The sequence below is a fragment of the Natator depressus genome, chromosome 2, assembly GCF_965152275.1.
Source record: "Natator depressus isolate rNatDep1 chromosome 2, rNatDep2.hap1, whole genome shotgun sequence".
Taxonomy (NCBI): domain Eukaryota; kingdom Metazoa; phylum Chordata; order Testudines; family Cheloniidae; genus Natator; species Natator depressus.
In genome coordinates this window covers 198,081,374-198,096,451 of record NC_134235.1, presented here as the reverse complement: position 1 = coordinate 198,096,451, position 15,078 = coordinate 198,081,374, and the positions used below count along the sequence as shown (strand labels likewise).

The following is a 15,078-nucleotide window of genomic DNA, read 5'->3' as shown; positions in this document are numbered from 1 at the left end:
GCTGGGCTTATTTACCCTAACCAAAAGAAGGCTGAGGGGAGATACGATTGCTCTCTATAAATATATCAGAGGGATAAATACCAGGGAGGGAGAGGAATTATTTAAGCTCAGTACCAATGTGGACACAAGAACAAATGGATATAAACTGGCCATCAGGAAGTTTAGACTTGAAATTAGACAAAGGTTTCTAACCATCAGAGGAGTGAAGTTCTGGAATAGCCTTCCAAGGGGAGCAGTGGGGGCAAAAGACATATCTGGCTTCAAGACTAAGCTTGATAAATTTATGGAGGGGATGGTATGATGGGATAGCCTAAATTAATTGACAAAATGATCTTTGACTATTAGCGGTAAATATGCCCAAAGGCCTGTGATGGGATGTTAGATGGGGTGGGATCTGAGTTACTACAGAGAATTCTTTCCTGGGTGTCTGGCTGGTGAATCTTGCCCACATGCTCAGGGATTAGCTGATCGTCATATTTGGGGTCGGGAAGGAATTTTCCTCCAGGGCAGATTGGAAGAGGCCCTGGGGGTTTTTCGCCTTCCACTGCAGCGTGGGGCATGGATCACTTGCTGGAGGATTCTCTGCACCTTGAAGTCTTTAAACCACAAGTTGAGGACTTCAATAGCTCAGACATAGATCAGGGGTTTGTTACAGGAGTGGATAGGTGAGATTCCGTGGCCTGTGTTGTGCAGGAGGTCGGACTAGATGATCATAATGGTCCCTTCTGACCTTAAAGTCTATGAGTCTGAGTCTAAATGGACCAAATCAAATCCATGATTCATAACTGGTACCACAAAAAGTTACTCTTTGACTATGAATATATTACTAACACTACATTATTTTAAAGTTAGAGGAAAATATACTATTTCTGCTGTGATGTTAAGTAAAGATTTTTAACAAAATAGAGTTTATTGTATTTTTCCTAAATTTAATTTGTGGTGTGCACTGAAGTTAATGATTTGACTAGGATTTTAACATAATTCTATTGAGAAGGCTTTTTCTTTTTTAAAAATAGAAGTTGTCAGGGGGACATTAAGGCGGCACAACGAGCAGATCTGAAAGACTGAGAAAGTAGTTTACCTGTGGAGGACGGCTAGGCGGTGTGCTTATTAGAGGTGCTGGGCCCATAGCAGAGGCTGCATTCAAGCTCCTTTCCCTTTCGTCCTGGTAAATTCGATCTCGTTCGGCTTCTGGCAGCTGCAAGAAGTTCTGCATAGCCCGAAGGTTTACCAGTAAAGACTGTGAGGCGGTCTTGGGGTCCTCTTCCTTTCGGAGGATTTCTGAGAGCAAGCCCTGTAGCAAAAAAGAATGCTGAAGAGTTAGCTTGTGCAATCTTTTGTAAAACATGCTCTGCAAATCCTTTGCTAATCATTCCTTTTTCTTCTCCACTATGTTTAGAAGATGAACAGTCAAAGACATTCACACTGTATAGGAATATATTAATGACAATGTAGGTAGTGGAGAAGAGAGCCTCAATTGTATTCTTAATTTTATTAAGCATCTGCTTTACATACAACATAAACTGAATCTGCCTAATTGGTCTCCTTCCTTTTACTGGCTTAACTCACCATGAAATCTTTCACAGTCAGACAATTGCAAGAAGTTAAGAATAAATGAAATCCACATAGTACAGCAGCACTAGAGACTGTGTAGTTCTCATGCCAGGTAGACAAAGACTGCAGCGAAGCGTCAGTTCAATCTGTAGTAACGGAAAGCCATTTCTAGAAACTCAAGCAGCACTTTGAAAATAAGTGATATTTGAAAACTAATCTGAGTGGATTAACAGATAACACTCCTAAAGCACTACTTAATTGATTAAGGCCCATATTTATTACATGTCAGCATTCACTCCCCCCATCCCCCAAATACCTGAAGCAATAATCATAATCAATACTAAATGGAATATGAAGGCAATTACGCTGACAAAATGCACAGTTTGGGGTGGGAAAAGAGGATGTGTAGAAACAGTCTGGTGCAGAGAACGTCTGTGCGCCTCTATAGTTGCCTGACCCTTGGTTGCATCCTCCATTATTCACAGGAACTGGCAGCCAACCCCCCAGTTATCTGGGATGGGGAAAGAGGCAAATGCAAACCTACACTTAGAGCCCCAACCCCAAGGAATAATTTGGAGGACAAACCTCATGGAATTTTCTTCATCTCTACCCCACTTCTCATGTGGGCTTTCTTGCAAGTGGCGATGATCCAGTGCGTAATTTTGTAGTTTCTACTCAAGAAGTGAACCAGTATAAAATAGCTGAGTTATAGGCAGAGGTCTTACGGGGAGGGTTGGAAATTAGTCTTTTTTAAAAATGGTTGGAGTCAAAATACACTTACTGTTGGCAATAATTTTCAACAATCATACTTATCTACCTACTTACTAGATCTCTGGATGCTAGAAAAATGACCCAGTGCTAAGAATACTAGTTAGCAATGGGTCCCTCTAAATTTTCCAGTAACTGTTCAGAAAGGTTTAACTGCTATTTGTAGGGTAGACAAAGCCATTTTCAGCACAGTTATAGAAAGTGTGTTTGAGATGTGCTTTTTGTAGCAGTGCTGAAAGGAGTATACACAGGACAAAAAGCAATGCATTTATAACACCAGTTAATTAGCCGGGGCCGGAAGAGAGAGCCACTGCTGACAACCATTATCAACAAGGGGTCATTTGACTGGAGAAGATGAATTTATGAAGAGATATGGATGACAAAATAGCAAGTCCTAGACTTGGTCTATAATAGGAAAGGTTTCTGAGTCTAGCTACAATCAGCAAACTCTCCCAATGCAGACAACTTAAAATGGCAAAAAAAGAATGATTTTGTTAGTATAACTTATACCAGTTTCCCTGAACGAAATAAACTATAAGCTGGTAAAAAAAAAAAAAGGGGGGGGGGGAAATACTTGTGGCACCTTAGATAAATTTGTTAGTCTCTAAGGCGCCACAAGTACTCCTCGTTTTTTTTTGCTGATACAGACTAACATGGCTACCACTCAGACCTATAAGCTGGGATAAACTCTAGGGCTTTTGTTGGTTAGAAATGTTATTTAAAAACCACACCCCAAAAATCAACATTATTATATTCACAAAAGTTTTAAGCGTATAACTGGCCTTCACCATAAAACTGTGAAAACACTGAGTTGACATGAGTGGGGGGTTCTAATGAATTGAGCTGAAAGTTCTAGTACATACTGGAATACAGGTGACTATACAAGGTGCATTAACCGAATTGGGAAGTACTATAGCAGTACCTGCCTGCAATACATTGCTTTAGCTGGTACTGCTAGTCCTTCACTTTTCTAAGCACTAAAATTCAGCTAAAAATTGTATGACAAAATATAAACAGGTAAATCCCAGTGAGCATACTGTACATCAAACCTAGCACCCTGTCGAATACTGACACTGACAGATTTACCATCCACTTATAACCAGATTTAAAGTGATTTGCCAAGATACAATTTGTAGTGTGCTCTCCTGATATTATACTTCAGGCTGCAGGAAGACTGAAGCTGAACATGCAAAACTGCATTTAATCTGTCAGCCTGAAAGTCCCATTTCCCCCTCCAGTGGAAATGAATTTTCTTAAGACATCACCAAGCCTCATTTTAAAAAAAAGTTTACAAGTCATCACAAGTATAATTCATTAGTAATTGCACAAAAATGTTCAATAAATATTATCAGTGCTTTCAAAAGCTAATTATGAATTCTTTAAAATGGGAGATAAATGAAAGTGTCTGCCAATATGAACAAAAAGATTGCCTGTCTGGCCCCCAGTTCGTCTCCTCTTTGAACGTAATCACTGATTCAAATAGATTTTATCAGCCTTATAGAACTTCAAAGCTCCCAGAAGAAAAATGTGATTTGTTGAAACCTCCCCAAAATATGCAGAACATCCTTGAGTGCTGTTTCCATTACACTGTGCTTAAATCACATGTCCAGGTGGAAGATTATTTGCAAGCTCCACCCACAAGTTTGGATTCCTGCCAAGTAAGTTACAAGCAGACACATTTATCTATGTCGCTCAGTAGCGAGAGGAGAGCTGTCATGATAGCGTAATAGCACCTTTTTACCTTTTACTCAGTAGCGATATGGATAGTGGGCTTTTTCCTTAAATTACACGATGAAGAATTATACGAACATAGTGGCAATTTCGGTTATACTTAAGCAGGCAAATTTTCCTCCACCACATAATTTACAGAACTCAAATTCAATAAAACATTACATGATGGTCCATTACTGCTATCAATTTTGAATAATCCATCTTCATTCTTCATTTTACTGGAAAATAAAGTGTGCCAAAGACAAAATGAAAAAAGGAAAAAAAGCCTAGCAAGGTGATGGGTATAAACTTCAGGTTTTAAAATGACAGTCTGCACTTTGCTGCACCCAAATGGTTTCCCTTTAAAACAGTAATTGCCCAGAATTAGTAGGTGCGTAGTCTTAAATATCCAGAAGCTTTCACATAATTTTTGGTTGTACTCAACCATTTAAAAACTAAAAAGGCATAAACGAATGAATGGCACAAGAAAAGCTGATATTTTAAACAAAATATACATGGATTGAATGGAGGGGAGGAAGAGAAGGTATCCATCAAAAACATTCAGATATGTTCAGAAATCAAAAAATATTTTCTTTTTCTGAACAGAAAGTGACAATCTACATTCAGACATAGCAAAAGCAGCCAATCAAGCCTCTCTTTAGGCAAAGAGCTTTTGTAGATGAGAACAATGTGCTTTGCAGTCACCTTGGTACAACAAAACCAGAGTTTAGGCAACGTATGTTATGGTCAAGTGTAAACAAAAAAAAAGGCAATCCAAAGTTATGGTTTGAACCATAAGCGTGACTAACAGCTTCTTGCTTGAAATGTACAAAGTATTCATTGCTGTACTATACACATGGTTCAACCTATGCCTTAAAGCGAAATGTGTCAGGCTTGTTTGTGGGAACCTAACCTTTGACTTGAACAACTTGTGTGTGTACAGCACTGCAAATCTACTGCATTTTTTGCAATATTTTTAAAATAAGACTACTGAAATGATTGTGCACTACTCTTCACATTGACTACATGTGATTGGCTCTGGGTGGATACATTTTTCAAAAGGAAAAAAGCAGGGCAGACAGCCTCCCATCCATATACACATGGTGTAACGTCTGTGCAGCTACCCTATGCCATTCCCTCTCCTTGCCCCCCAACATAAAGGGTATGGCCAAAGTGCATTGCACTCCAGCAACCCCTAGCAAGTAGGCAGCCCCTTCTGACTGTTATAGACCTGAGACTTCTCTAAAGTACTCCACCCCTGCAAGGTTCAGGGAACCACAACTGGCTGGCTCCTCTTCATCTCACCCTCCTCATCTGCGCCCAGTGAGGGATTGGGCTCAGCCTATGTATTTCAGTGGGATATTCTCACTATACAAATGTGTGTTATCTGCATGATGCATTGAATTTAGATGGAAAAAAGTCTGAATACAATCTATTCATTCATTTACAGCTCGTAACTGAAACACAGCTTGGTTTATTTTACTGTGGCTATCCATGTGCATATATCTGGATAGCCACACTTGGGGTGAAATTCACACAAATTTTGGCTAAATGAACTTCGCATGGGGCACCACAAAGAGGGGCCAAGGGGATGTAATCTACGTCTCTCTCAGCCACTGGGCTAGAATGGCAACTGCTTCTTTTCACATTCCCTTCACAGGGGTTCCTAGCAGCAAAATCACTAGAACCTTAGGCTCACTGTGCACTGAAGCCCACCTTACAGGACAATTGGGAATGTTCAGCAACAGACTGGGGTTCCACTCTCCTACGCTACTTTAAATCAGAAAGGCAAATGATGTACTGCATATGTAAAGTATGCTAATTTTCACTCCGTTATAACTTTCTCAACTATTCTCTTTTTACACTTGGCCAAACGTATTCTTAACTGAGAACTACATATGTACCAACACTGAAGTTTGAAAAAGAAGTTGTTTGATTATCCAAGAGAAAATTAAAAGCATCTGGTCAATTTCTGTATGTAAAAAAACCGCAACACTATCTTCTAAAAATAATGTTTAGATAGTTTAAAAAAACCCTAGCAGATGTAATTTTACCAAATTCCTGTCTCCTATGGACTGGGACCTAGCACAAGCAGTTCTAATCTAAGAAGAATTTTTTTCCTGAAAGAAAAATCCCCAGAAAAAATGGAGCCAAGTGTTGACCAACCATTCAAGTAATTAGGAATTTCTTCTTTCCTAAAGCATATTTATACCAGTATCACAATGTAATACTGACAGAATTAAAGTCTGTAAGATAAGAAGTGCTGACACCTACACCAGCATGTTTAACCAAAACTGAAGCCCATCTTGAACGCCAGACTGTTATGCTGCATTACTCTCAGTGTATAAGTCATTTCCTTTAACTTCTATACTGAAAATCAAGTTTCTTCTCTCATCTGGGGCCATATCAGACCATCAGTTTTTACACAGAACTCCTAACTGATTTTGGTGAAGTCTTCTGCTTAAAAACTGATGGCATAATATGGTCCCTGGACTGTTTCAGAGAAAGGCTCAAAATATACCTATGACAGTTTTTAAACATGTCACAGTTAAGCCTGGGTTAGTTTTTAACTCAGAATTTACTAGCTGGATTTAAACAAACATTTTCACTTTGCACTACTGAAAAATAAAAATAACTATTACATGTACATACACTGTATTCAGAAATAACCTCTGAAAGATGTAATGAATCATAAAATTCTTCCCCTAAGTCCAGTTAAAGGAGATATATTCTGAATACACTGATTAAAAATAAATATGCTTATCTATAAAATATGGGTTTATATACACAATGTAGACATTAAATGCAGCAGCGACCCTTAAACTTGCCTTTTTTACCTAAGATAACTAGCTAAGGCCCCAGTCTTGCAAACTGTGTATGTGTGAAGAACCATTGACTTCAATTGGGCTTTGCAGGGGCACAAGGTAAGGCTTGCATATCTCTCTGCAAGATTCGGGTCTAAGGTTCCCTCAGCATCTGCATTATTTCTTTCTATCTTGTTCCCTACCTTTTCTATATCCAATACCATGCAATATTGTAAATACACAGATAACATAACGGCAAGTATTTAATTAATTAGCTAAGGCAATTTGTAAGATTCCAAGGGCAACTACTGTTTGTTCACTCAAGCAAAGCTGGATGAATGTTTTGGGTTTTTTGGGGGGGGCGCGGGGGGAAAGATTCCACCTCTTCTCATTTGACTTTTTAAAACAAGTTCACTTTGACGGTGTTTTCTCCCATTTTGGACCATTTGAGTATATCCTAATGAGTTTATTGGCAACAATATTCCTGGAAACAGTAAATTTTAAACAAATTCCCAACTTGTGTGAGTATTTGCACTGGAAACCTAATTCTAAGATTACACAAATCCAATCACAAAAGAAAAATATACTGTACTATATGAGCTAGGTGATCAATCAAAATTAACCAATTCCAACTTGAATTTCAAATATCAAATACTAAGAATGCATTCGTATACAATCTACAGACTAAAAATTGTGTGTAAAAATTAGCTAGCAAATTTTGGAAACACAAATAAACTATTTTTGAAGGGTGGAGGTCTCAAGCTGCTCATGCACGATTCAAACAGAAAGAGGCAAAAACTACTAAATAAATTATTCTCTGAATTATTTGCTCAGCTTTACTTGTAGGCAAGATGGCAGCCCCAGGCCATCATAACTCGAAGCTATTATTTATTTCAATCGGAAATAGTGCCAATAATCAGAAATGTTAAATACTGCAAGTGTGTTAAGTAAAAGCACAATCAAAACCCACACATGCATGTTTATTCACACACCTCAACTGACATAGCCTGATCCTACTCAGATACACTCGTCCCACTGAAATAATGTGTAAAAGACCCAATCCTAAAAACCTCAACTACTGCTAAGGATCTAAGGATTCATGTTTAAGAAAAACTACAACCTTATACAGAAATCACAACATACAACACAGAAGCTATATTTTAGCTCAGCTAAAGGAGTTCCTTTTCCTAATTTATAGTGGTGGGAAATGGTGCATTGATATAAACCTAATATTAGTGAATTTAAAGTGTACTCTCTTTTTCTTTCTTAAATTACACAAGGAAAGTTAAATCAAAAAAGTTTCACAAAATGTACTTTACTCAGAACATAATTGTTAAATTACACACTGGTCAGATACCTTCCCACTAAGTTTTAAATTTTCAGAATTCCAAGCCAGTTTTTTTCATATTAAGAATATTTTAGCCTGTTAAAATTATAATTTGTTTTGTTATGCTTATTAGATATATTGTCATTTCTTTCATAGTGTGTCTTCATTAAATTTCATGTGGCATAGCATTAAGTTAAAATCTTATAGAAGAAGTTATAGCAGCATTAGCTTCTAAATCAAGTGTAAAAAGCTAACACATTAGTGTTGTATCAGCTTTGCTAGAGCTAAAGTTTTTACTGCATTTGACAGCTGCAGTATACACTTTGGTCTGAACACTGGTACTCAGAAAATTAAATGTTTTAATATGAAATTTAATTTTAAAAGTAGACACATGGAAAGAGCGGGAGATCTAAAAATTAAAATCCAAATTGATATATAATAAAAAAATTCTATATCTTTTAGTCGAGGTATGTTTAAAAATTTGGTAGTAGTCACAGAACAAATCTTATCAGGAAAAGAAAATAGTAAAAGCCAGTTGGGTGCTGTGGAGGCTAAGTATAGCTAATGACAAAACAGAGTTTGAGAATACATTTGGGATATGGAGCAGCAGAGTCTGCAGTGTGTTGCAGTTAGTTTGTTCAGCATACACATATGCATGATGCGAGAGAGAGACAGTGTTAATTGCACAGCTGCATCTTTACAACATAGAAAGGGATTCGGTGAGTGGCTTTGAGCTTGGCTCTGGGTAGAGCTGTTAGGTTTCTCTCCTTTTGGAAATTACTACACATCCAAGAATAGCATCTAGAACAAGAGAGGAACAATAAAAGCTGTTTAAGAATGGTGAGAATTTCCACACACTGTGGATAACTTAACGTTTATCTACCATGTCAACTTAGACACAGATGTACTAGCACAAGCCAGTACTGGTGGCTCCTTCATAGGAGGAAAGTGGGGAGGAAACGAACAAGGTGAGAGATGGAAATGGTGGCAAATACTGAAAAGAACAGAATCTTGCATTAAAATACAAACAAAAAAAAAAGTCTGACCTGAGTTCTGTTAAAAGCCACACGTGCAAATACTGCCTGTGAAATTCCTGCTCGTTTCAATTCATCACGCACCCACTGGTAGATTTCGGAAGACACCTCTGTGTTGGTTGACACCTGCTGCTCCAACGGCTTGTTCATGGATCTACTGACGGGAGGAGGGTGGTTCAAGTACTGTTGGTTTAAGGACTGCTGGGCTAGAAGTCTGTTCACTGCATACTGCTGGTTCAGCAACTGGGCCATTACCAGCTGCTGATTTACCAACTGAGGGCTAATAGGAGTTGATACAAGTCCAGGGTGCAGGTTTGGGAGTGGGGTCCGAACAGATGGCTGACTGCTATGAGAAAGCTGAACAGGGGATGGAGGCTGTTCAGCTGTGTTCCCTGGGACTGGTTGCTGACCAAAGTTGACATGGTTGGCACCTTGTTGGGATAGTTCAGAAAGACTATCCATTTCAACTAGAGTGAAAAAGAAACATTTAGTTAAACAAAATACCAGTACAGATTAACTGAAAATAGTATTGCTCCTCTCTTTAGAAGAAGGCCTCTTAATTTAGGTTCTGGCTTACTGTATTGTAAGTCCCATAAGAAGTTTAATAGCAACACCATTCCTGTGTAACCTTACATTTCTGGCCTTCAAAGGATGGTGCAGTGAATTAAAAAGAAGAACGAACACACATGCATGGCACACCAGACAGTAGTGTCTAGGATGAACTAGTGGGGATTCAGTAAAACCCTGTCTCATCTGGTCTAAGTATGGCGAGGGAGGATCCTTTCCTGAAGGTATGGACAAGGGGAATGTAAAAGCCACTAAATTAAAAAACAAAACTAAAACCATGTTTGCAGTGAGGATGCACAGTCATATGGGTCTAAAGCAAGGGTGGGGAACCTATGGCCTGTGGCTCGCCCCGCCCCGCCGCAGGGCGGGAAGCGCCGGCTCGCCCCGCCCCGCCGCAGGGCGGGAAGCGCCGAGCCTCTTTGCCTCCGGGGACAGAGGAGTTGGAACATTTTACAGTTCTCTAAAATAATTCTGTAAATTAAAAAGAAAAGGAGTACTTGTGGCACCTAAGAGACTAATAAATTTATTTGAGCATAAGCTTTCGTGAGCTACAGCTCACTTCATCGGATGCGACTCTGAAACCTGTAAATTAAGTTGCTTTTTACTTGTGTGTGGCCCGCAATTGATTTTTTCTGTGGGTCAATGGCCCGCGATAGAAAATAAGGTTCCCCACTCCTGGTCTAACACATTGTCAATAACCAAGGGCCCAAAAATCAGGAAGCAAAAACTAGATAAAGGGAAGAGATGGAGTACAGGAGAGGGAATGGTGAGCAGTGCTACCCACCTCTAAAGGAATTCAGGGAGGCCCCTCCATAAGCATGAGCGTGCACAACTCTCGGTGCAGACATGCAAAGCCTAGTCATGGTTGTTACTGGGGAGCAGCCTCACTCTGACATATGGACCCACTGGCTGCTTGTGTTGCACCCATGAACTTTTAACTCCTGCAGAATTTTCCCTACTATATCTACAGGTCCCAGATGGGATGGAGAAGGACAAACAATCTAGACATCCCTGTACCCTGCTAATTCCTCGTTGCTGTATCAATCCTATGGCCTGTTAGAAACCAGAATAATTTAATGTTAAATTATGCTGTTGGACTGTACTGGCACGCAGCATCAGGAGTGGACAAAGGCCACCTATACCTTCCTCATTCCTGAGCTACTCTTCAGCCACGCTCAAGAATCTGGATGTGAGAGAGACTGGGGTGGGGAAGGAGGACAGGCTGCTTTATCTTATAGCCTGCCATGTATCATTGTTTCAGTGCTTGAAGCACAGCTAAACTTTTTTTTACTGGCACCTTCCCCAGACACTCCCTCTGAGCTAGTCACACCTTTTATTCTAACTTCCAGTGCCTCTGTGGACAATTTAGACTCCCTTACAGCTGAGCAGAGTGCATACATAGCACTGGAACAGTCCAGGTTATATTAAGACTCCTTTAGATTTTATTAAGAGGCCCCCTGCTCCCATCAAACTTTTGGCCAACTTTGATCTGACAGGGCTCCTTTAAACCAGATTTATTTGGAATAGATCTTTGTTCAAAATTTGTTTCATTTACTGGCAATATTTCTAAAAAGGCAAAAAATAAAAATATCAGTGTAAGGAACAAATCCCAGTTTATGAGAAGGGAGAAAAACATATACGATTTTCACAGTAATTAATATTCCTCATTAACAATTATTCAGCAGATCACCCTCCTGTCAGAGGGGAGTCTATAGGAAGAAATCTGTCCATGGATTCCCTCACACAGATTCCCCTCACACTGTCCTGTCAAGCATGCAGGAAAGACGGGGGTTCTTCTACAAAGAGGCCCCATTTCTCCAAACTCTGGTGAGGACCCACAGCTTACTGTCATCATGGAGCCCCTCTCTAGTTTCACCAGCTACTACGATTTTTGAGATGTAGTGTGGACTTTGTGGCTGTATTCCCACTACCCCTGGCTTGCATATTCTGTGGAGATGGCCAAACCCCCTTCTGTGCAGTGGGGAGATTGGCACAAGGATCAGGCCAATTGGCATCAGTATAAGTTTTTCCACAGATCTCAGTGGGCTTTGGATCAAGCCTTAACACAGACCTCAGAGGGGCAATACAGTTTTAGACTCTAAACTTACAGAAAAATCTGACATTGCTGAAGTTAACATTACACAGAAGCTACAAACAAGTTTAAGGAAAGCAGCCTTCTGTTTTCACCAACTGAAAGCAGAGATCAACCCAAGTGTGCCATTCACTTGGAACAGTAATTCAAGCAATTACCACAAAAGTGATGCATTGTCTTCATTACTGCCTTAAGCTATAAAAGGCAAGGAACCCGTTTTGGTAGATGAATGGTTTTGCTTTAAATACTAAAAGCAAGAACATGCTCAAAATTCAAACCAAATTAGACTCCGTTTTCTTCATTCCAAAAACAGTTTGAAAATTATTATGTAGAAGCTGATGTAAAATGCCCACATTTAGATTAATTGATTTAAAAAAACAAACCGTGAAAGACATTTATAAACACATTAAAGAATTAATATACCTCACCAACTAATTTATTATAATCCTATAATATACATGTACACTATAGCCTTACTGTAATCAGAAAAAACTTGTCCCAATAGCTATAACAAGGCCCTTGTCATAATGGACTGAAGTTACATCCCCAGAAGTTACAGCAAGATATAGTTCATTTGTTAATTCATAAGCTTCTTGTAGGAGGAGAGTGATGGAGAGCAGACTGGAATTTGTTACAGTAACTACAGACTTGTTACTTTAAAATATAAATTTACCATTTTAGAAAAAAATCCACAAATTCACAATCTTTCACAGTTCTACATAAAGCTTTTTAAAAAAATAAAAATAAATAAATTATTCTAGGCCGTGGTAGGTTTCAGATTTACAAAATGACAACTTTATATCTTATTCCAATTTCCTGCATGTCAGACAAGCCAAGTCAGTTTGGCTGGTTTAATAACAAATATTTATTGAAATTAATTCTCTCATTATATACATTCTCCCCGCACCCTCATTAAAAAAAAAAGCATGCTACATTCATCTTGAAGAGCTCTAGCTTCTTATAGGACTGTGACAGACCTTGACACATGTGTAATGGTATATAGCCACCACCACTGCAACTTTTTTGCTTACCCATCATATCTTTTGCCTTCTTGAAATGTTTATACCACCTTCCAAATTCCTGACATTTTGCTGCTGAGACATTTGCATAGTAAGTGCTGTTCACAATGGAAGAAATCATACTCTGCATGAAAAGGGGGGGAAAAATCATCTGTAACACATAGCAGCACAAATTGAGAAAGAGAAATTATTTCAATTGTTGAAACCATAATATTTTTAGAGTCTGAGCACCATACTGCATTTTTAATCCTTTTGCCCAGAGCTTTAAATTTCTTTAAATCCATTAATCAAGCTTAAAATCATATACCAAATACATTGTAAATGAGAACAAAAAACAAATCCACTGAGAAAATACTAAAGTTATCAACTCTAAGAATCTTAGACCACTAGAGATGAGGTGTGGTTTCAACAGATTAAGAATTAAAATCCTAAATTCAGAAAGTGTCATTTATTAGTACTTCTACTGCTTTCAGTTGAAATTGACCCATCCTAGGTCCACACAACACTGCTAAGGATATGCCCATTCCCTTCAGGTCACCTGTGTGCAGCCCAGAACCCAGAGAATCATGGGGGGAAATTTAATCCAGAATGAGGTCTTCTGGGCTGCAGAAGAGTGGTTTAAAGCAATGCTGCACAAGAGTGGATGCACTCTTCTTAACCAAACAAACTGTTCATAGGGAACAACTTTGAGAAACACTCTCATTGTCAGCTTCAACTCTAGGTACTGTGCCATTAAGTGCTTAAATGTAGGACTGCAGATTAATCATAAAATATACTAAAGAATTTCAGACATTTTAAAATTATTAAACTTAAGGATATATTTAGAAAGAAGTTGGTTAGCTAGAAGGAGGTGCCAAATTTTAACCAAATAACCTTTCAATAAAGTGCTGTCTCACAAATCAATCAAGATTGTTTTGCACACTGATGCACTGTTGCAAGTTAAAAATTACACTCAATATAGGCAATATATTTTTGTGATAGGATGTGTGATCAACAAAAAAAAAAAATCAGTGAGTGCAATTCCAATAGACTGATGAATTTCAATAGTATTTAATGCGGAAAATAACTACTATTAGCATAACTAAAGGAATTGTCCAGCATATTTAGAACACAATGACTCTCTAGAAGACAAAGCCCTGATTATTAAGTTTCCTTTGCTAGCCTGCATATAACATTTCATTATATTTGTGCTATGGTGAAATCAACGTACAGCATGGGGCCTTTGTTATATGAATTGTAATAACCACTAGCAAAGCCAGTTTGGGGACAAAGGCAGTAAATATTCCTCTAAGTCTGTCTATTACAAACTATTCCTGATCTAACACACACTGGTTATCTTGATTATTGATTCTACTGGAGTCCATTATAAGCATTCATTTTATAATATGCTGTTCAGTAATATGTGAATTTCTTAGATCCCAAAACAGTTATGCTGACATGTTAATAAGGCAAAATATGGAAACCCTACTACAGAAGTCCTGTAATGAATGTACCAGACAATTACTACTTTATAGCCATCTTCATGTTTTTCCATAAACCACCAAAAATATATAGTCTTTAAGTGTTTACTATTCCTTTACATTAACCCAGTGTTTTTCAAGTGAACTAGAAATCTATTAAACAGTATAAGGAAATCCCGGCAGATCACTATCTACAGCCTGAATCATCTAAAACTAACCTTAACTGAATCCAATTTCTATTTCCAGCACAATGACAATATCATTGATGTCAGATACTACTAAAATTGTGGTTTTAGGTTCCCTTACAGATCTGACCACTCCCCATGGGGACAGCTGGTGCACGACAACATAAAAAAAAAAAAAATCATGAGTCGCATCTGCAATACATATGAATAAATGAACTGGTTATTGTGCATGTAAAACCTGCCTCTGTACATGCAAAATCGGCAACTTCACAGCCCACTTTGTGTGTGTGCACATGCATATTTTGCAGGTGAAATTTAGGTTTTAATTTTTGAAAATCTGGCTCATCTCTGATCTCGTCTCATCTCTCTCTTGCTGATATACAAAAAAGTTAATAATACTTTCAGTGTGCCTCCTGATATTAAAGATGTCTGCCTAAGACTTGCTGTCCTCATCTCCACTTAAATGTCATTCAACTTCATCTCACAATGAAGTTATAATCCTGTGTTTATGACATCACAGTCTGTTACCAAAGAAATAGGATATCATCAGTTCAGCAC

At 38.4% G+C, this 15,078-nt stretch overlaps 1 protein-coding gene across 10 annotated transcripts in view; it reads right to left on the bottom strand.

Moving 5' to 3' along the window:
• SATB1 (SATB homeobox 1) overlaps nucleotides 1-15,078 on the bottom strand; it is a 106,693-nt gene that overhangs the window by 43,130 nt on the left and 48,485 nt on the right. For all 10 annotated transcript variants that reach the window (XM_074945679.1, XM_074945681.1, XM_074945682.1 and 7 more), the window contains 3 exons: nucleotides 12,888-12,999; nucleotides 9,210-9,664; nucleotides 1,082-1,294 (listed from right to left, as the gene is read on the bottom strand). In XM_074945679.1, coding sequence (XP_074801780.1) covers nucleotides 1,082-1,294; nucleotides 9,210-9,664; nucleotides 12,888-12,999 — 780 coding nt within the window. The remainder of the gene's footprint in view (nucleotides 1-1,081; nucleotides 1,295-9,209; nucleotides 9,665-12,887; nucleotides 13,000-15,078) is intronic.